The sequence below is a fragment of the Ovis canadensis genome, chromosome 23, assembly GCF_042477335.2.
Source record: "Ovis canadensis isolate MfBH-ARS-UI-01 breed Bighorn chromosome 23, ARS-UI_OviCan_v2, whole genome shotgun sequence".
Taxonomy (NCBI): Eukaryota; Metazoa; Chordata; class Mammalia; order Artiodactyla; family Bovidae; genus Ovis; species Ovis canadensis.
The window spans coordinates 35,011,495-35,034,885 of record NC_091267.1 but is presented as its reverse complement, the minus strand read 5'-3'; the positions used below and the strand labels follow the sequence as shown (position 1 = coordinate 35,034,885).

General features: G+C 41.1%; 1 protein-coding gene across 4 annotated transcripts in view; it reads left to right on the top strand.

The window, feature by feature from the left end:
- GALNT1 (polypeptide N-acetylgalactosaminyltransferase 1) overlaps positions 1 to 23,391 on the top strand; it is a 120,644-nt gene that overhangs the window by 69,120 nt on the left and 28,133 nt on the right. For all 4 annotated transcript variants that reach the window (XM_069568708.1, XM_069568710.1, XM_069568709.1 and 1 more), the window contains 2 exons: positions 14,979 to 15,145; positions 21,948 to 22,155. In XM_069568708.1, the coding sequence (XP_069424809.1) occupies positions 14,979 to 15,145; positions 21,948 to 22,155 (375 nt within the window). The remainder of the gene's footprint in view (positions 1 to 14,978; positions 15,146 to 21,947; positions 22,156 to 23,391) is intronic.

The window sequence follows — 23,391 nt, the reverse complement described above, 5'->3', positions numbered from 1 at the left end:
CTGGGGTCAGCCAGCTGACATGAGAGGAGTGGTGCTTTGGAGAAGCCCACATGGTTTGTGGATTTGGGAGATCAATCAGGTGAGTGAGATGAGAAGCAGATTCCCCAGACAAAGACATACCATTTGTAAATATTACAGTATTTATCTCTGAAAGATGGGACTCTTAGAATCAGGGAGAAAAAAGAGAAATCATGGTACCATTTTTCATACCTCAAAATATATTAATAGTGAGTGATTCCTTGGTAACCTGAAATACCCAGTTAGTATTTGCATTTCCTAGTTATGTCATATATTTCCCTTTTTAATAGTGTTTGTATCAGGATTGCAACTGGTAGGTATCTCTCTCAAGTTTTTCTCAGTCTGTAGGTTCCCTCTTCTTTTTGACCCTCATGGTTTATTATTTGAAGACCAGGTAAAGTGTCTTATGGGCTTCCCTTGTGGCTCAGCTGGTAAAGAATCAGCCTGTAATGCAGAAGACCTGGGTTCGATCCCTGGGTTGGGAAGATCCCCTGGAGAAGGGACAGGTTACCCACTCCAGTATTCTGGCTTAGAGAATTCCATGGACTGTATAGTCCATAGGATCGCAAAGAGTTGGACACGACTGAGTGACTCATTCACTTTCACAGTGTCTTACGTTCTTCCTGAGCCTGCATTTTGGTAATTGCATCACTGGTACCGTTGACTGTTCCTCTCTTCCTGTGTTTTGTGCCAATATCCTTGAAGTCAAGTGAGTTGTGGCTTATTAGGCAGGTCTATTATATGTCTCATTGGGCTTCCCAGGTGGCTCAGTGGTAAAGAATCCTCCTGCCAATGCAGGAGACTTGGGAGATGCCGGTTCAGTCCCTGGGTTGGGAAGATCCCCTGGAGTAGGAAGTGGCAACCCACTCCAGTATTCTTGCCTCGAGAATCCCATGAACAGAGGAGCCTGGAGGGCTGTAGTCCAAAGGGTCTTAAAGCTACTAAGCATGCAAATGATACGTCCCATCAGTCTGTGTTCTCTCATTGAAACTCCTATTAGCCAGGCTTTGGACTGCTTGCATTGATTCTCTTAGTCCCTTTTATTTTTATCTTTTCTCATCTTTCTGTTCTACTTCCAGGGAGAACTCTTAGGCTGTCTTTCAGCTATTCTTTTGAATTTCTTTTATTTGTTAAATTCTTAATTACTAACTGCTTGCCATTGTTTTCTGACTTCTTAAAAATATAGACATAAAACCCTGCAATTTACTTGTTTATTCATGGAAATATTTCTGAGATGTTTAGTATAACAATAGCTTTTTCATCCTTCTAGTTTTTTAAGTAATTTTAATTTGGTTTAAAAAATTATCAGTCCCATGTGGCAGGCTGCTGGTAAGTGCCTCAGAGAGATTGCTGTAGCCCAGGACAATTGAATCAGGCTCGAATCTAGGTCTTCTGACTTCTGATTCCCTTCTTTCTCGACCTAATTACTGAAAGTTTTTTTTTTTTTCCCCTCATTTTGTTAACTATTCCTCCTAAGATTAGATAAAACTCTGGAAACAGATCAAATCTGCAGAATTCTGTTCTCTCATTTCGGATGAGGTTCTTTTAGATGATTTTGATGAACTTCTGAAAATTGCTCTGCTTACAGTTTTTAAGACCTACCGTTTTGTATTCTTCCACGTGTTTGCCGTAACTTTGTTATAATTCTGTAAATAGTAGTTCCAAGGCTGATGGATATTTTGAGTTAAGTAAGATTTTGTGAACAGTATTGTAATGTAATTATTACTCTTTGTTGTTGTTTTGGCGGTGCTGAGTCTTCACTGCAGTGAGTGGGCTTTTCTGGTTGGGGTGCATGGGCTCTAGAGCGTGTGGGCTTAGTTGCCCCTCGGCATGTGGGATCTTAGTTCCCTAAGCAGGGACTGAACCTGCATCCCCGACTTTGGGAGGCATATTCTTAACCACTGGGCTACGAGTGAAGTCCCAAATCTTACTCTTTGTATCTGTATATCCTCTTAGAGGGTGGTTTTCCACCTGCTTCATGAAATGTAAATTTTTTTGTTTTACAAGTCTAGTGAGCTCCCTGATTGTTTATCTGTTGCCCTAAGACATACATGGTATAGTTAAAAAAAATATGTTTTAAAATACTTCGTTTTTTTCTTTTGCATTTTCCATTTTTACTGGTGGTCTCTTAAGTATTAATCTTTTTGTATGAAATGGTCTAAACATTCAGAAAGCTGTAGGAGATAACAAAGCTTTGTACCAACCCCTAACTTTATTGAATTTCAATAAGTTGCCATATTCTCTTCATATTTTGTTTTTAGCAGTAAAGCTTTACTGCTACAGTTGAAACCATTTGTGTATCCCTCCTCAGTTATATTCCATTCCTCCCTAACTATAGGTCTGATTTTTTGCATTTATCATTGCTGCATGTCTTCCTGTCTACCTGCCTGAATAATACATAGCACAGTTTCATAGTTTTAGCAAATGCTAGTACAGCATATGTACATATTCTTTTACAGCTTTAAAATTGTTTTTGTTTAAGCTTTGATTTTGAAGTTTGGCCGTGTCATTGCATGTAGTTCTAGGTTATTCATTTTAACTGCTTTGTGGCAGTCCATTGTGTGAATATGCATCACAGTTAATTGATTGCGCTTTTACTTTAAAGTCACAAAGTATCTGTACCTATCCTTTTTAAGCCAACGTGTCGTTTACACCTCTTGTACGGATGTAGAAGTTTTCCCTGAAACAGTGCTGTCCGAATGTAGGCTGTGGGGCTTCTCTGGTGGTCCAGTGGCTAAGACTCAGAGCTTCCAGTGGAGGGGCACAAGTTTGATCCCTGGGTGGGGAGCTGTGATCCCACATGCTGGGTGGTACGGCCGAAAAATAAAGCAAATTAAATAAAAAAACCTAAATTGCAGGTCATGACCCTTCGGCTATTAATGTATGAGATATATTAGATATGAGATCAATTTAGAAAACCTTAGGCCTTAAGTTCGTTGTTTTTTTTTAAATGGTATTTCATACACAATGTGAGTACCTGTTAGTGTTTTAATTAGTGAAATAGAAGATATCAGAGTATGTTTCATGTAATAAGTTTATTTTTCATTAATCATTGTTTCAGTAATATATGTTCTGGATTACTGTAAAATGTATTTGTTACCATGGATTATGGTCAGTTTCACAGAGATACGAAATAATTGTGCTGAGAGGAATGCACTTTAAATTTCATAGGGTTTTTAAAAAATTGCCCCCACTGTGGTTTCACCAGTTTATGTTTTCCCAGCTCCAGCGGATGAGATGTTCATGCAGAGTATAGGGGTGTCATGAGTGAGATTGATAGAGGCATGGTCAAGGTGAAGAACTTTTCAAATTCTGATTGTATATTTAAGGCAGAAGCTATCAATGCTGACACATTGGGTGTGGAGCAAAAGAAAAAAACAGATCTGATGAGCTATCTGAATTATAGTGATAGTTTTCATATAGTGATACTTTCTTGCCAAGATGGAAAGAAGAGGAGAGTAGAAATATGGGGATAGAAATCAAAAATTGTTAGCACATATTTATAAAATCCTGGCGTTCAGGGGAGAGGTTGCAGCTGGAGTCGCTAAAGGAACAGGAGAGTTAAAGACACAGTACTGGCTGAGATATCCAGCCATTATCCACCAGGAGTGGATGAGGTGAAAAAGAGGTTAGGGTTCCAGCCGGCAAAGATTAAGAAAAGAAGGAAGGTCTAGCAAGAGGCTGCGGAGAGGTGAAATAATGTCTCAAGGAGGAGCTGGCCGACTGTGTTAAATCTGCTGAGAGGTGAAGTAAGATGAGACGTCTAAATTGACCAGTGGATTTCAGTATATGGAGGTTATTGGACAGAATTGTTCCTTCGAAGTAATAGGAATGAAATCATGATTTAAAAGAATGGGGAGACTTTCAATTTCTGTAGTGGCTGGTGGTCTGGACCAAGCTCTCCAGTTGAACATATAGAATGTTGGGAAAAAATACATGAAAAGCGTCTGCTTGAAAATGTCCCAAGGTTAAAAGGCAGAGATGAGAAGGTAGTGGAGAATTTCAGAGCCAAAGTCTGAGAGAAGATGGAACCCAGAGAAATGAGCTTAGAGTTTGGAGGCTGCCTTTACCTAGAGGCATCTACTGTATCTGGAAAATATAGTCTGAGAAACTAAAGAGTGCTTTTGAGAGGAAAGAAAAGATACAGGAGCAAGAGGGACTTGGGAGGTGCCCACCGTGTTCCTGTTTCTTCATCTGAGTCATGATTACATGAGCATTTGCTGTGTGATAACTCATTCGCTCTAAATTTATGTTGGGTTTTTTTTTACACTCTGTTATGCTTCATGTAAAATCAACATAAGAAAAGAGTGGGAGAAGCTCAGTGGGAGGGGAAGCAGGGGAGACAGCAAGTACAGCAGCCCTTTTGATATGTAGTAGTTGGAAAAAGAGAATTGGGGCAGTAAGCTGGGGGGATCATGCAGTCAAGGGCATATAGTACAACATGTTTCTATATTGATAGAAATGATCCCATTGAAGTTTGGGAGACTTATGGCAAGAGCACTGAACTTGAGTAGATGAGAAGGAATGTAATTGGTTTCAGACAGGAACAGGGATAATTCAGACTTTCCCAGTATACCAGGAAGAGGCTCAATGTTTATGATCACAGAAACCTACAGGATGGTCAGTGTGTTGACGAAGGTATGGAAATCCTCATCTCATGGCATTTTCAGTGAAATTAGAAACAGGGGTTACACCTATGTGTGAGGAGGGTGGGAAAGGTATTGGGACTCTGTGGAGATGAGCAGTTTGAAGGGGTTATGCTAGGCTATGCTATGCTAAGTCACTTCAGTTGTGTCCGACTCTGTGTGACCCCATAGACGGCAGCCCACTGGGCTGCCCCGTCCCTGGGATTCTCCAGGCAAGGACACTGGAGTGGGTTGCCATTTCCTTCTCCAGTGCATGAAAGTGAAAAGTGAATGTGAAATTGCTCAGTCGTGTCCGACCCTCAGCGACCCATGGACTGCAGCCCTCCAGGCTCCTCCGTCTGTGGGATTCTCCAGGCAAGAGTCCTGGAGTGGGGTGCCATCGCTTTCTCCTAAAGGGGTTAACTAGGAACTATAGTGGGAATACTGGCTAGTGCCAGGAGCCTGCTTGAGGTTTGTGTTTGTAAACTGAAAATGAGACCAGTCACCATGCTCATATGTTTTCTGTATTAATTCAGCAGCCCCAGCACAAGGTGCAAAATCAGCAGAAAGTTGGATTTAGCAAGGATTGGGATAATGCCAAGCTAGTGAGATAAACTAGGGAGAGATACAAGGTGATGATTATAATAAAGGAGAACATGAAGAGGGTAACGGCGAGTGAGAGGACAGAAGGGTCTGGATTGGAGATCCCAATGAAGGACGATAAAGATCTGGGATTATTGGAGTAACTGAGTTGGAATAAACCTGGATGTCAGGGGAAGGGAGGAGGGCTGGGAGGTGGAAGGGTAATGGTGACCAGAGATTGGGGTGCTTAAAATGGAGAGTATCAGTAATGATGTGATTTAAGGGAATAGCATGAACATAAGTGGATGAGATATGGTGGAGGAGAGCAGAGCAGAGCACAGATCTCAGAGGCCAACTATTGAAAAATCGACTTTGTGGAAACTAGAATGACCGAGAGATACGATGACGAGACTAGTGACAGAGTTGGTCGGGAACGTGGCAGATGACTGAACGAGGGTGGGTTGGCAGCTTCTGGTAGCAGTGTCTTTAAAGGACCTGAAACTTCCTCAGGAGGAGGGAAAAACATACTTTTGAAACAGCAGTGAGGAACAAGGGAGATATTTACCCCCACCTCCAGCCTCAGTGATACAGTGATGTTGAAAAAGGCCAGCCTTCCCTTGAAAGAACACTCAGGAAACAGTATTCTTGGGGGATATTTTAATTAGTGTAGGATATGGCAGGAATATTCAATGAAAAGATTTTGAATATAAGGAATTTTGCTAATGACAGTAACCATGAATTCCAGAGAACACAGTGGAAAGGTTCACAGATTATGATCTTTAGTTAGCCAAATCACAATTAGAATTTGGGTAATTTATGATGAACTGGAAAGCTTGGTTTTTCTGTTTTGTTCATAGCAGTATCTTAGGTACCTCATGATTTTAAAACATTTTTACTAGATCTATAATTATGTATCTATTCTCATTTTTAATATTGTTTTTCTCTTTTTTTCCTTAGGTAGTCTTGTTAGTGGTTTGAAATTTTTAAGTTTTAAAGGAGGAGTAGTTTTTCCTTTTTTGCTTATCCAGTTTTAAAAAATTTGTTCTCGATCTATCTTTTCTTCTATTTTGTGTTTAATCTGTTTTTTTCACTTCTTTAATTTAAATGCTTAAGCTGTTAATTTAAAACAGTTTTGTTTTGTAATAAATTCATCAAACACTAAATTTACATCTTTGAATCAAGTCAGTGCATCCTGCTAGTTTTATGTGTAGTGTATGCTTGCTAAGTTGCTTCATTTGTGGCCAGCTCTCTCATCCTTATTCATTTATAAGTAGTTTGTAGTTTCCATTTGAATTCTGTTTAACCCAGGATGACTTAGAAGTACATTAAAATTTTTCTGTGTACATTTCCTTTTGCCTTCTGTGTTGAAACCTCCTTTGTGATCTAGGAAGTGCAGTTTTTTTTAGTTGTATTAAAAACTTCCACGGTGATTGTGGATTTGACAGTTTCCCTGGTGGTTCAGATGGTAAAGCGTCTGCCTACAATGCAGGAGACCCAGGTTCAGTCCCTGGGTTGGGAAGATCCTCTGGAGAAGGAAATGGCAAACCACTCCAGTACTCTTGCCTGGAAAATCCCATGGACAGAGGAGCATGGTAGGCTACAGTCCATGGGGTCGCAAAGAGTTGGAAACGACTGAGTGACTTCACTTTTTTCTTTCTGTATCATTCTATTAGTTTATTTTTCAAGGTTGCTGCATTGGATGCATTTAAGACAATTTACTGTGTGTATGTGTGTGTGCGTATGCACATGTATTTTTTAAACTCAGTGTTCACTGTATCTTTACTGACTTTCTTCCTCCTGATTTTGATATTGTTATGTCACTTTTAGTTTAATATTTTCCTGATGCGTCTTTTTTCTTTTTTTCCTTTTTTATTTATAGCCATCTGTATGATTTTTGTTTTAGGTGTACCTCTATTAAATGGCTGAATTTTGTATTTTTAAATCACTCTAATAATCTTTGTTTTTAATTGTTGAGTTTGAGGCATGTGCATTTATTGTGGCTGTTGATATATTTAGACTTCTTTAAGGCTGAACCAAATAAAATTGATAATCATTCATTTTTGACTTACAGAAGTGACAGCTTTATAAAAAGTTCTATCTAATAAATCATATTTTGTTTACCATCTTTGTTTTTTTCTTTCCTGCAATACTAACTGCTACATTTTCAACTGGTAAAATTTTTAGTATTCATGTTTTTCTGTCTCTTGGTTTGGAAGCTGCACGTTTTATTTTTATTCCTTTAATGGTGAGATCTGGGCCCACTGTAGTCTGTCAAGATGTAAATTTATCTGCGTGCTCAGTGTATATAGTGTCCTTTTGATCCAAACAGTCATGGTATTTTTCACTTTTAGGACATTTCTAGTTGTAATCTCACATTTTGGGGTGTCGCCGTGCCCTCCAGTCTATTCTTCTGGAACTGCTCCTGTGCGCATCCTAGGAACTTCTTAATCTACACTGTTAGTTTTGCTCGCTTTTTGAATTGTATCTAGATGAATTTCTCATAAATACCTTGATACCGTCAAAGTCTGTGTCTGATGTTTACTGGCTTTGTGGCTTTGGACAAGTTCCTTGACCTTTCCATACCTCAGGTTCCTTATCTGTACAGTCAGGACACTAACAGAGGTTGTTGGAAGACTCTAGTGCTTTGAATACTCGCTGGTCTAGGATGCAGAGAAGTCCTCTGTCCAGAGAATGAGCTCTCCATCCCAGTGCAATTCTCAGGAAAAGACAACTCGAAGCATGCTTTTCCATCGTCACTCTTTTTCACTCTTCACTGTCTGGCTTCTGAAGTGTATTCACAATGCACTGTTAAATGAGAACTGTCAGACTGATAGTTAAGTACCCCTCCATTGAGCTGGACAAAGCTGGCCAACAGGTGCTTTTCAGACCAGTTCCCCAGAGGTGGAAGAGGAGTAGTGTGGGGCAGCCCTTAGAGAGCAGCCTTTTCGCCCCCTTATCTGAATCCAGAAAAGCCTTGGTTGTCTGAGCTGTAGGCTTAACTCCTCGTATAGCTGGAGTGTCAGGTCACCTTGCAGCAGAACCTTTACCACCTTATAGGATCTCCAAGGACACGTTTTTGAAGGCAACTGTAGCAAAGGAGAACATTGTTCCAGTGTCAAGAAGAATTCAATAGAAATAATGGTCAAAGAAAACCCTTGTAATGTGTAATCTTAGGGAGGAAGATTAATACAATTTCAAGGCATCTAATTTGGCAATTCCATCCTATATAATTAGTCTCAGATGGTTAAGAACTAACAATAATACCACTTATTGAGTGTTTATTATGTTTCAGGGGCTGTACACATTACTACCCTGGTGGGTAGTATGCCCAGTTTACAGATGGGGTAACTCTCAGATCAGAAAGAGCTTCTCTTAGGGCTCTCTCTTTGTGATTCTAGTGCACACTTGCAGTTCTGGAGTTGCCTTTGAGTGCAGCCTGGCTAATACCAGAAGGAAAAAGGTTATTGCTGTTTCTCCTGACAACCTTGATTCCAGTTTGAGCTTCCTCCAGCCAGCATTTCTCATCATGTACTCTGCATATAAGTTAAATAAGCAGGGTGACAACATACAGCCTTGACGTACTCCTTTCCCAGTTTGGAACCAGTCTGTTGTTCCATGTCCAGTTCTAACTGTTGCTTCCTGACCTATGTACAGTTTTCTCAGGAGGCAGGTAAGGTGGTCCGGTATTCCTGTCTCTTTAAGAATTCTCCAGTTTGTTGTGATCCACACAGAGGCTTTAGCATAGTCAGTGAAGCAGAAGTAGATGCTTTTCTGGAATTCCCGTGCTTTTTTTATGATCCAGGGGATGTTGGCAGTTTGAGCTCTGGTTCCTCTGGCTTTTCTAAATCCAGCTTATACATCTGGAAATTCTAGATTTACCTACTGTTGAAACCTATCTTGAAGGATTTTGAGCATTACCTTGCTAGCATGTGAAATGAGCACACAATTGCACTCATTTGGAAAATTTTTATTCACCCAAAAAAAGTCTCTGGTATGCGTCTGTAGTCACTCTCCATTCCCACTCTCAGCCCCAGGTTAAAGTTATCACTGATGTGCTCTATTTATGTAGACTTGCCTCATCTGGCCTTTTCATATAAACGGAATCACATAATATGAAGTCTTTGTGTCTGAGTCCTTTGACTGAGGATAGTGTTTCTGGGATTCTCCCAATTGTGGCCTGTCTCCTTTGTTCCTTTTTATTGCCCAGTGTTACTCAGCTGTGTGGATGTTACTGCTGGCACCAGTTGATGAACATTTGAATTGTTCCCCTTTTTTAGCTATTATGAGTAATGTTACTAAGAACATTTGTATACAGGAGTTTGTGTGGATATATGTTTTTGTTTTTCTTCGGCAAATTCCCAATTGCAGAGTCTTATAATACTCTTTAACTATTTAAGAAATTGGCAAGCTATGTTCCAGAGCAGCTGCACCATTTACACTTCCACCAGCAGTGTATGAGGGTTCTAGTTTCTCCACATCCTTACCAGTGCTTCTTTTTTACTGTCTTTTCTACTATAGCCATTTTACAGGGTGTGAAGTGGTACCTCATTGTGATTTTAATTGGGGTTTCTCTAATGATATTGAGGATCTTTTTATGTACTTATCAGCCATTTTTATATCTTTAATGAAATGTCTTTTCAAATATGTTGCCCATTGTAAGTTAAGATTATTTGATTTCCTGTTGCTGAGTTGCAAGAACTCTATATATTCTGGACAAATTATAAATATCAGACATGTGATTTCGAAATATTTTCTTAGTTTGTGGCTTGTGGTTTCCATTTCCTTAATGGCTTAATGATACCTTTAGGTACAGAATGTGCTCATTGGCACAAAAAATTTAATTTTAATGAAGTCATATTTATCAGTTGTTTCTTTTATGGATTGTGCTTCTAATGTCACATCACACTTTATGGAACAAGACTGGACTCCTCCCTGCTAAGGTCAGAAGCAAGCAAAGGATGCCTGCTTCCTGCTGCTTCTCAAAATTCTACTAGTCCAAAACTCAGAAGTGCACTGTGGGTACAGAAAGAGAGCCCCAAAAGTAGCCCTCTCTGGTCTGAGATACAAAAAGAGGGTGTCTTAAGGTTCGCTTTTTTTAACTCTTTTTTTTTTTTTTTAAATCTTCCCTATGCTCTCAGCCCCTAGGCAGTATTGTCGAGGCACACAGCCGTGAGAGCAGCGGCCAGGGCGGCAGCCTGAGGAAGGGAAATCCTCTCTGACTGGAAGAACTCTGCTCTCCAGAGCATGTGTAGATTCCCATTGCTTTTCTCTTTCTGTCTCCCACAGTTTGACCTGAAACACAGGTGCAGTCTTGGAAAATAGGCAGCAGAGAGAGGAAACTGAAGCCTCATTTTCTAGCTGTGTTGGAAGACTCAACGTAAAAGATGTCAGTTCTCCAGTACAGGGGTTCCTTAAAACACTAGGAATAAAATTACCATGTGGCCCAGCAGTCCCACTGCTTGGCACATACCCTGAGAAAATCATAATTCAAAAAGACACATGTACCCCAGTGTTCACTGAAGCACTGTTTACAATAGTCAGGATACGGAGGCAGTGTCCTGACATGGAAGCATAGATGTCCATTGACAGATGAGTGGATGAAAGGTGTGGTCTGTATGTACAGTGGAATATTACTCAGGCATAAAAAGGAATAAATCTGAGTTAGTTCTAGTGAGGTAGGTGAACCTGCAGCCTGTTACAGTGAAGTAAGTCAGCATGAAAAATATCATATATTAATGCATATATATGGAATCTAGGAAAATTGTACTGATGAACTAATTTGCAGGACAGGAATACATAGACACACACATAGACACGTAAGACACAGACATAGAGACTTGTGGACACAGCAGGGGAAGAAGAGAATGGGATGAAACTGAGAGAGTAACACTGAAACATATACATTACCCTGTGTAAAATAGATAGCTAGTGGGAAGTTGCTGTGTAACACAGAAAGCTCACCCAGTGCTCTGTGACAACCTAGAGGTAGGATGGGGTGGGGGTAGGAGGGGAGGTTCAAGACGGAGGGGACATATGTATACTTACGGCTGAGTCACAGTGTTGTATGGCAGGAAGCAACACAACATTGTAACACAGTCATCCTCCAATTAAAAATAAAAATGTTCTTTAAAAACAGATGCATAGTAGCCCCTCAAGAAAAAGATGTCAATTCTCCTCAGTAGATGTTCGGTGAAATTCCATCAGAATCCGAGCAAGGGATTTAAATTTTTATTTGAAAACGCAAAAAAAAAATAGAATAACTAAAATAAATTTGAAAATGAATAAATTTGGAGGAAATACATTACCCAATTCAAAAACTTTCTATAAAGCTGCAGTTATGATGTTGGCAAAAAGTTAGATGTATGGATTAATGGGATAAGATAGAACGCTCAGAAATAGACCCATATGAAAATGGCTCTTTTTAAATTTTATTTTACTGAAGTATAGTTGATTTACAATGTCATGTTAGTTTCAGTTGTATAGCAAAGTGATTCAGTTTTATATAAATACATATTATTTTTCATTATGGATTATTAGAAGGCATTGAAAATAGTTCCCTGTGCTATATAGTAGGACCTTATTGTTTGTTTTATATATAGTCGTTTGTATATGCTAATCTCAAACTTCTATTACCCCTCTCTCACCCCCTTTCCTCTTTGGTATTTGTTTGGTTTATTTTGTGAATCTGCGAGTCTATTTTTACTTTGTAGATATGTTCATCTGTATCATATTTTAGATTCCACTTACAAGTGATATCATATGGTATTTGTTTTCTCTTTATGACTTATTTCATTTAGTATGATAATCTCTCGACTCCCCAGGTGGCACTAGTGGTAAAGACCTGCCTCCTAATGCAGGAGACAAGAGACAACTGGTTCTGTCCCTGGGTCGGAAGAGTCCCTGGAGGAAGGCATGGCAACCCACTCCAGTATTCTTGCCTGGAGAATCTGGTGGACAGAGGAGCCAGGTGGGCTACAGTACATAGGGTTGCAAAGAGTCAGACATGACTGAAGCATCTTAGCACTCAACGATAATCTCTGGGTCCATCCATGTTGGTGTGCATGGTATTATTTCACTCTCTTTATGGCTGAATAATATTCCATTATATATATTCTTTATCCATTCATCTATTGATAGACATTTAGGTTGCTCCCATGTCTTGTGTGTGTACTAGGTCACTTCAGTCATGTCCAGCTCTTGGCAACCCCATGAACTGTTACCCCCAGGCTCCTCTGTCCATGAGATTCTCCAGGCAAGAATACTGGAGTGGGTTGCCATGCCCTCCTCCAGGGAATCTCCCCGACCCACATCTCTTGCATCTCCTACATTGGCAGGCGTATTCTTTACCACTAGCCCACCTGGGAAGCCCTGAAAACCACTGCTCTGTATTATTCCTTTTAAATAAAGTTGTTAAGAAGACAAAATTAATCTGTAATGCTAGCGGTCCACAGGAGTGGTCACCTTGGGAACGGGTGCAGCGGGAGCCTCCGTGGGGTTGGTAATGGTCTTGTTTCTTCTGGGTGCTGACTCCTTAATGCATTCACTTTGTAGAAACTCATTGAACTGTATACTTATAGTTATCAACTTGTTTATATATTTCAGTAAAAAGTTAAGAGTCTTCTTTTCCCTCTCTTCCTAACCCACACCCTGTTGTTAAGTCTGTGTGTGGTCCTTCTGTTTTGTTTGTTTTTAAAGCAACATGGAAAAAAAAAAAATAAAGCAACATGGCCTTCCACTTGCGAGTTTTCTTCCCCAAGGATGTGCTCAGTTGGGACACAGTAGAAGAAGATGGCTTCATAATACAGCCTGTGCTCATCCTTAGCTCGGCGTCTCCTTCTCTCAAAGGGTTACCTTCTCTCCAGCCCCACAAGGACAGGTGGCCCCTTCAGGGGAGAAGCTTAGCTGGAATGCTGGAGTATGTGTGTGTGTGTTTACATGTCTGTGATCATTTATAAAGATTTTCCCATATTTTCTCTGTTTTTCCGTTTTGTTTTGTTTTGTTTTTTTATGAAATTGTGTGGGTTTTTAAAATACCTTTTATTTATTTGTTATTTTATTGTCTTATTACTTCCTTACTGTGTACTTATTACTTATTATGCATGGGGTCTTCACTGCGGCATGAGGGCTTTCTCTAGTTGGTGACGAGTGGGGCTACTCTTCATTGCAGTGTGCAGACTTCTCACTGCGGTGGCCCCTCTTGTTGCCGAGCACAGGCTCTGGGCGCACAGACTTCAGTAGCTGCAGCACGCAGGCTCAGTAGCTGTGGTCACGGGCCCTAGAGCGTGGGCTCAGTGGTTGTGGCACATGGGCTTCGTTGCTCTGCAGCATGTGGAATCTGCCCAGACCGGGGATGGGACCCATGTCCCCTGCGTTGGCAGGTAGCTTCTTACCCACTGTAACACCAGGGAAGTCCTGGGAGAATGTTTGTGAGTTTGTATTTCTCTGAATGATTAAATTCAGTTGTTTGATTTAGGAAATTGGCATCCTTTTTGTCATCTGTTCTGGGTTCTAATACTCACTCTGCTTTCTGATTCTTCCATCCTGCTGTGAATGATTTCCATTTTAGTCTTTTTTTCCAGTGTTGCGTAGCTTTACTTCCTTTCCATACAACTTCAGAATTTAGTTCCTTAACCTGTCGTCCTAGTAATAAATCTGACTTACCACTCCTCTTCTGCAGAGCCGGCACCTCCGAGTTTTCGGTCATCTTCCTGTTGGTTCCCGGTTGTGCACCCAGCTGGCTTCCCAGCTAGCAGTACTGTTTGTACATGCCAGGTTTACCTAGTCATCCTCTGAGTCTCCGGGGGTTTTGTTCTTTTTGTTGTTTCTGTAAGCTAGCTTTGTAGTCACCATGGCTGTATTCTGTTTCCCAGTACTCATAATAATAAGTAGGATTAGTTTGTGAAACAAGGAGACTCATGACTTAATAGGATTCAGTTAAGCAATGTTAGAATGTCCTGGAACACATGGCTTGATGTCTGGTTACTTAGTGCTGTTGTTGCCCTCGGGTAGTCCGTTTCTAGTGGTTTCATCTAGCTCACAAGACTGAAAGATGAGACCATGTAGAACTAGTTTATTGATTCTGTGTGCCGATATTTTGGGTGTGTTTGGTCTTTTCCAATGACTACATTTCTAGACACAGTCTATACTGAACAAGATGTGTGCTGAAATTGCGTTGTGGAATGGCAGCATCAAGATTGTGAAACTCACAATCAGGCCCTGCCACTCCCTGTCTGGGTCCGTCCTTGGCTTCTCATCTGTGAATTGTGGCTCCAAGTACCTCACAAAGCTATTAGGAAGCTTCAGTGCCTGGTGCTTAGTAGATACTCAGTAAATACTAGTTTACTTCCTTTGTGGAAGGGAATCTTTTGCTTAGATTATTCAGCTATTAGCCTGTAGCAGTTCTGACTTTTTGTCTAATGGGATTCTTGAGACCCATTCACTTTGGGAGTAGTGATATGGCCTTAGTACATTCTCCATTGAAATGAATCCACAGAAGATATATCAGGAGAGGTGCCTGATTTTAAGAATATGATTAACATCTTTAAAATAGTTTTAGTCTAAGCATCTATAACTTTAGGTACTGTTTTATTAAATGCGACATTAACCAAAACCTAAATAAATGAGAAGTTACTGAGAGTTGCGCCACTAGAGCCCTAGAGCCAACTGCCTTTATTCCTCTGTCAGCCGTCCTAGTGTGGGTTACTGGATTTTGCTGTCTTAACAGTTTTACAAAGGCATTTGCTTTGTTTCCAGGTGTAAAACAAAGGTGTATCCAGATAACCTTCCTACAACCAGTGTGGTGATTGTTTTCCACAATGAGGCTTGGAGCACACTTCTGCGAACTGTCCACAGCGTCATTAATCGCTCACCAAGACACATGCTAGAGGAAATCGTTCTAGTAGATGATGCCAGTGAAAGAGGTAAAGTTTACATTTTAATGCCAGTAACCTACATGTTTTGTCATTAGTGCTTATAGAACTAGCTGCTGTCAGTGACAGTTGCTATCAGTTTAACCTGATAATTTTATACGAGCTTCTAATTTATCCTAAAATTTATTTATGACATTTGGACTCACTCACATATGCAAACAGTTTACAGCCTTGTGAAACTTAAAATATTAATTAGCATTTAGTTGTATCACATCTTAATCTTGTTTTAAAAAGAGATAACTGTAAAAATTTATGCATAACAGTGGGGGAGGAAAAAAAAAAACCACAATTTTGTCAGGATTTTCTCTGTGGGAAGCTCAGCCTGGAGTCGGTGGAGAAAGACTGGCTCTGATTTAGAGCCATGAAGAGAGATTTAGTGCACGGACAGTGGGAATCGTCCCTGCCAGCAGAGCAGAGCCTCAGCTGGGCGAGTCCAGGCTCTCCAGGTTCTTCCTAGATCTTGCCATTTTCTCCATTCCCAAGGTCAGGCGTGGTGCATAAAAGGGTGATGAAGGGCCTTGTGGGAAAGTGGTGTATAGTATGTCTCTGATCTCATGATGAGTCTCTGCAGTGGCTCTGGCCCAGACATTCTTCCACGAATCTCAGAATTTTTCACGGGCTTTTTTGTTTTTCACAGCACAGCTGTTTAGGATCATTGGTGTCATGTGCTTTCTCCAATATTCCTATACTCACATGAGAAAAATTTGAAGGGAACTACAGAAAATGGCTCTTCCCTCCTTAAGCAGCTTGAAACTTCATGACTTATCTTTTCAACCTTTTTTGGTTGTTATCTTCACCTTTCTTGCCTAATCTCTCATTGCATATGCTAAGATAGTTTAGTCAAGTATTATACCTTCTCCTTCCTATGCCCACACTAAACATATACATTTAAGCATGATGAAATTTAATTACTTCCTATCTTAACTATTGGGATTAATTTGCACACTGATAACAATTTAAATCATCTTCCTTTGCCAGATTGTAGAAGTAAAAATAAATAAGTTATAGCCTTGCTGTCTCAAGGGCTTTGTAGCTTACTTCCTTAATCTAATCAAGGAGATAGTTTATAATTGCATAAAACATTTAATAATAATATCTACTATAATTAATGTCAAAATGGATGAGAGCGGTTATAAATTAAGAATGCCACACTTAAGTAATTACTATTGACAGTAGACATATAAATTTCACCTGAATAATTGGTAGCTAGGAATTAATTAATCCCTCTTTAGAAAATTAGCCAGAGTTAGTTTAGCAGCGATATATAAAAACATTTCTGTCCTCTGAGTGACTGACTTATAAGTTGAAACTTTTGAAATTGAATGTTCCTTAAGGAGAGAGAGTTTTCCTCAGATGAAATGATTTGTTTTTATATTTCCCCCTGTTTTCGCCATCATTTTGTTGCAGGCCTGAGAAGGCTGTGTGAAATAGGAAGTTTCTGTGGGATATAGCCTAATCAGAAAGATGCATGTGTCCACAACATGAAGTGGCAAAGAAAGTCACGTATCCCAGTTATTTTTTCCTCCCTCATGTAGGCCCTCCTGAATCACCATGGCCTGTGTGAACCTGTAATTGGAAACGTGTGGGCAGGTGTCTGCCTCCCTGCTCCGTAGGGCTCTTAGTCACTAAGCAGGTCTGAAGTGTCACTGCACAGCTCTCACAGAGAACTTGGTTCTTCTGTGTCTTCTGGCCTCGAAAGCCTCGGGTGTTCTAATCACCACTTCTGATGCTTGGGAACCACTGGGCGTTGTGCTGTTGTGGTCACAGCTGCAGTCCTGCTGCCCAGACTGAGCATGGTCTGACCTTCTTGTTTAGGTGGTAACTATGGGCCCAGGAACCAGAGGCAGCTCTCTAAGTCTGCCCCTTCCTACTCATGAGGCCCAGCCAAGGCATCGTTATTTTTCACCCGGCTGATGAAATAGACTAGTCTCCCCATAAACACTGTCTCCCTGAAGGAAGCTTTTAAACATGCAAACCAGACCACATCACTTCTCTGATGAAAACCTTTCCTCGAAACAAAGACCTACTATATAACACAGGGAACTATATCAGTATCCTATAATAACCTACAATTGAAAAAAATATGAAAAAGAACCTGTATGTAACTGAATCACATTGCTGTACCCCTGAAAACATTGTAAATCAACTATACTTTAAAAAAAAATCATTCCTCTGAGGCCTGCAACTATACTTCAGTTAAAAACAAGCAAACAGCTTTCCTCTAAGGCCTGCATGACCTGGTCTTTGCCTGCATCTCCAGTCTCATCTTGTAAATCCCTGCCCACCCTATCCCCACAGTTCAGCTCAGATGTTTCATCAGAGTCAAGTTACAGTCAGAGAGGCCTTCCTTGACCTCGCAAGACCAGGTCATGTCCCACTGAACACCTCTCAGAACACTCTGTACTCCACAGCACCCCCTGGAGCTTTACCAGTTTACCCCCGCCAAGGCAGGCACTATAACTCCATCAGGAAGGACTGTTCGCTCACTGTTTTCTCCCCAGTGTCCACAGTGCCTGTTACACAGTAAGCAGTCCAGAATATATTCAGTGAATGAAGGGAAGAGTAATCCCCAGTCAGTTAATCCTTGTGTTTTCCTCCTTGTCTGCATAGAGTTCCTAACTAGGCTGTGTAGCATGCGTAGTCTGCTCATGGCCTCAGAGTACTGGACTTCACAGTTAACCTGCTGAGACATCAGTAGCTCCATTTGTTAAGTATGAAGTAGGTGCTATAATTATCCCTATTTTATTGTTAGAGCAAAATGAGACTTAACCATAAACCTGGGGGTTGGTTGACCTCTTAACTGCTTTGTGCTTCCTGTCTGTCATAACTTTACTGTTACAGATCTGTAATAAAGACGGAATCTGGATGAATCCCTAGTTCGTGTTCAGAGTTATGCAGTTGTCATCTCAGAAGGGTATCTTAAGGCTTAGAATTGATACAGTGTTCTTAATCTGACATGACTATTGTTTTTCTCATTTTACACAAAAGGAAACAGGTTCTTATTTAAGTAGGGATTAGGAGTCAGGTTTATTAATATTACACTCTAAATTCCTTGCTCTTTTGAGTTCTAACTAAGATTTCTCAGTTGTTGCCAGGAGCAGCGAAATTTTCCCTGACCGTTACTCTGCCAGCCTCACACTGCCTGAGGTAGAGATGCCTTGGGATCCATTTAGAGACTAATAGCTGTAAAGATACCTAATAAATAAGATTCTCCCTTATTTTTAGATGACATTGTATCTTCTAATCATAATCAGTTAACCCCCACGGCTTCATTTTCATAAAATGAGTTTTGAATAAGTAGTTCTTAGCGAATGAACTGAACTGAATCCCCCTCACATGCTAGTAAAGTAATGCTCAAAATTCTCCAAGCGAGGCTTCAGCAGTACGTGAACCATGAACTTCCAGATGTTCAAGCTGCTTTTAGAAAAGGCAGAGGAAACAGAGATCAAATTGCCAGCATCCGCTGGATCATGGAAAAAGCAAGAGAGTTCCAGAAAAACATCTACTTCTGCTTTATTGACTATGCCAAAGCCTTTGACTGTGTGGATCACAATAAACTGTGGAAAATTCTGAAAGAGATGGGAATACCAGACCACCTAACCTGCCTCTTGAGAAACCTGTATGCAGGTCAGGAAGCAACAGTTAGAACTGGACATGAAACAACAGACTGGTTCCAAATAGGAAAAGGAGTATGTCAAGGCTGTATATTGTCACCCTGCTTATTTAACTTATGTGCAGAGTACATCATGAGAAATGCTGGACTGGAAGAAACACAAGCTGGAATCAAGATTGCCGGGAGAAATATCAATAACCTCAGATAGGCAGATGACAGCACGCTTATGGCAGAAAGTGAAGAGGAACTCAAAAGCCTCTTGATGAAAGTGAAAGAGGAGAGTGAAAAAGTTGGCTTAAAGCTCAACATTCAGAAAACGAAGATCATGGCATCTGATCCCATCACCTCATAGGAAATAGATGGGGAAACAGTGGAAACAGTGTAAGACTTTATTTTTTTAGGCTCCAAAATCACTGCAGATGGTGACTGTAGCCATGAAATTAAAAGACACTTACTCCTTGGAAGAAAAGGTATGACCAACCTAGATAGCATATTGAAAAGCAGAGACATTACTTTGCCAACAAAGATCCATGTAGTGAAGGCTATGGTTTTTCCAGTGGTCATGTATGGATGTGAGAGTTGGACTGTGAAGAAAGCTGAGTGCCAAAGAATTGATGCTTTTGAACTGTAGTGTTGGAGAAGACTCTTGAGAGTCCCTTGCTTGGACTGCAAGGAGATCCAACCAGTCCATTTTGAAGGAGATCAGCCCTGGATGTTCTTTGGAAGGAATGATGCTAAAGCTGAAACTCCAGTAATTTGGCCACCTCATGCAAAGAGTTGACTCATTGGAAAAGACTCTGATGCTGGGAGGGATTGGGGGCAGGAGGAAAAGGGGACGACAGAGGATGAGATGGCTGGATGGCATCACCGACTCGATGGACGTGAGTTTGAGTGAACTCCGGGAGATGGTGATGGACAGGGAGGCCTGGCGCGCTTCAGTTCATGGGGTCGCAAAGAGTCGGACACGACTGAGCAACTGAACTGAACTGAATCCCCCACCTAGTCCTGAGCACATAATTCTCTGTCAGCTGTTAGGAAGACACCTAGTTTGTAGTCATATTGTATGAGAACCACAAAGATGTTAAATAAAATGCCAAGAAAAGTTGTTGAATAGCAACTTTTTTGAGCTACCAGACCATGCATTTTTCATTTTAATGATAGACAAGACATAGTATCATAACTTTCAAAGATAACAGGACTCAGGGATTAGATTGCTTTGATTCTTAAGATGCACTTCAAACTAATTCTGGAAGGAAGACTTACTGGGAGATGAGTTGTGATACAGTTGCACTTGACTGGTCTAAGGTACTAGAATATAACTCATACCTCATCACATGAGATTCATCAAACTCTGAACATAAAGCAGTTTAAATGTGTATCAGGTCGGGCAATTCCACAGTCCTGAATTTTTCCCTTGGTTGTTTCCTTTCAGGATTCCTTGCTGTGGGTGAAAAGATGGGCTTTGAAGTCAGGCAGACCTGATTTGACTGTTGGATCTACTCCTTAATAAACTGTGTCATCTTGATCAGTTCATTTAATATTCTAAGCCTTAGAATTTCATGTCTAAAATAGGTTTAATAACATCTCATAGGGTCATTATGAGGATTAATGAAATAAAGTCTGTAAAGAGCCTGGCATTATACCAAACAGACATAAAAGGGTAAAATGGTGCTTTTCATCGGGATTGGCATCACCCTCACCTTTTTACTTAGAATCAAATTATGGCTTTCTGGTTCATAAAATCATGGTTATCAGGTAGGAGTTCTCCCCATATTTTTCAGATACTCTTTTTAGCCCAGATATTTTAGAAAATGTGTTAGCAGACATGGAAAGGATCGGTGTTCTGGTGTAGTGGACATAGAGGCCTTTTTTCTCTTTCACTGTTTTCATAGCCCTGATTATTCCATTATTGAATCAGTCAGGTCTTACCACTTCCAGGGAGCAAGAACCATTTCACTCCTATTTGTCTTTCCCTCTCCAATATGTAGGAAGCCCTTTGGGTTCCCACATTTAGAATTTATCCCCATAATATACCCAACCACCCTTATGGAGATCCCATGGACAGAGGTAGTCATAGGCATCCTGGTAGCTCCATGTCAAGATTTTCCTTCCATGGAGAGATTGTCCTTGTACTTCTTATATGGGGACAAGTGGGAAAGACATTTGCCCACCATCCATTGCTTCTCTGGCATAACTACAGAAACTAACCTGATCTGCAACTTCTCGTTGCCTTGAGGAAGTGGAAGCTTTTCTGCTTTTTTCTCTTTTAATTTATTTATTTGGCTGCACCAGGTTTTAGGCATTGCACATGGGATCTTCAGTCTTCCTTACAGCATGCAGGATCCTTAGTCGCAGCTTGTGGGATCTAGTTCCCTGACCAGGGATTGAACCTGGGCCCCCTGAATTGGGGTGCAAAGTCTCAGCCACTGGACCACCAGGGAAGTCCCCCTTGTCTGCCTTTTAAAGTCAGTTATGTACTCTGGAGGCAGGAAATCCTTGACTTAAGGGCACAGCCTCTCTCTGAACTCTCCAGGATAGCTGCTGATTTTCTTTTTCTCTTTAGTTGCCCTTCCCTCTCGAAAGCTCTTTCACTTGGACCAAACGGTCTGTTAAGGTTTCTGTTTGGTCTTGCAGCTACAGCCCAGCATTCTCTTCTAGCTTGACCTCACTCCCCACCTCCTGCAAGAAGAACTGCATAGTCAGAGACTGTGACGGTCTGTAAGACGATTCGCTCCTGTCTTTAAAGAAACCACACAGCTTTCGGAACTCTCAACAGCTATTGTGTATTCGTCCCTTCTCGCTATTGAGGTCTGGGTTTAATTCTGTTGAATCACCTTCTTTCTGTTCCTGATCCTTAAGCATGATTTCAAAAAAAGAATTGAGCCTGACAGAAAGCTCCTTCAAGAAATGTGGTAACATGCCTTTGACTGAGCCTGAGCCTGAGCCCAGAGGCTCTCCCTTAATGGCTCGCGTAACAAAGGAGAGGCAGTTCTGGCACATTCTGTCAGGAAATAAAAAGCCTTCCTGGGTGAACTGGGTTTGTGAGTCAGGGAGCCTCACCTACAGTGCCCAGTAAATACATGTTGAATGAATACTGCAATCCAAAGTTGCTTTCCACCTGGGCAATGCCAGCTCACAGATTTTTCGTGTTATTTTCTTATTTGTTTTATTCCTTTTCAGACTTTTTAAAAAGACCTCTAGAGAGTTACGTGAAAAAATTAAAAGTACCCGTTCACGTCATTCGAATGGAGCAGCGTTCTGGATTGATCAGAGCTAGGTTAAAAGGCGCTGCTGTGTCTAAAGGCCAAGTGATCACCTTTTTAGACGCGCACTGTGAGTGCACAGTGGGGTGGCTGGAGCCTCTCTTAGCCAGGATCAAACACGACAGGTAATTTTATGGGATTTATAAATTGTTTTCAGTGCCTTTGTGTTAAACTATGGTAAGTTGCATAATTCTGTTTTAAAATAAATATAAAAATATTTTCTTCTGAGTTTTCCTTTTAAATACCTTTGAAGAATGCTCGTGCTCAGTTCCTGAGTCGTGTCCAACTCTCGTGACCCCATGGACTGTAGCCCACCAGGCCCCTCTGTGCATGGGATTTTCCAGGCAAGCATACTGGAGTGGGTTCCCATTTCCTTCTCCAAGGGATCCTCCCACCCCAGGGATCGAACGCACGTCTCCCGCATTGGTAGACAGATTTATCACTGAGCCACCTGAGAAGCGCCATGAAGACTGCTCTGGACTAAATGTGAAGACCACATTCTCAAGCCTGGAAGCGCTGTTTGTAGACTGTCTTTTAGTGAGGATGGGTTAGGAAACGTGTTGCTAGGATGTTTATTGTCTGCTCTCTTCACTGAACAGGAGCAGAACATATAGACACTTATCTCAGGGCTGGTAGGACAAAAAGCCCTGTACTCGTCCCTGCTCTCTAAGGCTGCCATGAGGATGCGGGCAGGTCATCTGCTCTCTGTCTGCATCTTTACTGAGGCTGTATCTCTCAGCCTGTAGCGCAGAGTTAAAGAGGGTGAGGAGATACACGTTGCCCCGGAAATGCTTGATTGTATATGAAGAATAAGCACTGTAATCTTGGCTAATACAGGTGGAACTTTTGGAGCAGTGCAAGCTCATGGTTGTAGTCTTTCATGATGCAGTTTTCAGAGAATTGTCTGCTGCTGGGCTCTGGCTTAGTTCCTAGATATCAGGAAAAAACCTAACTAACTTCATTCTGCAGGACCTAGGTTTGTTGCATTTCTGCTTGTCGTTGCAGTTTCAACCAGAGGCTGGCTGTGTCAGCTTAACATTAAGATTTAGATTTCAGCAGGGTAAACCCTTATTAGTCAAGTTGAGCATGCGTGCATGCTAAGTTGCTTCAGTCGTGTCCGACTCTTTGTGACCCCGTGGTCTGTAACCTGCCAGTCTCCTCTGTCCATGGGATTCTCCAGGCAAGAATACTGGAGCGGGTTTCTATGCCCTCCTCCAGGGGACCTTCCCCACCACCCGAGTCTCTTATGTTTCCTGCACTGGCAGGTGGGTTCTTTAGTACTAGTGCCACCTGGGAAGTCCCCAAGTTGAGCTTAGTGGGAGCTTGTCATTGCATCCATTCTGTTTGTAAGCAAATGCTGG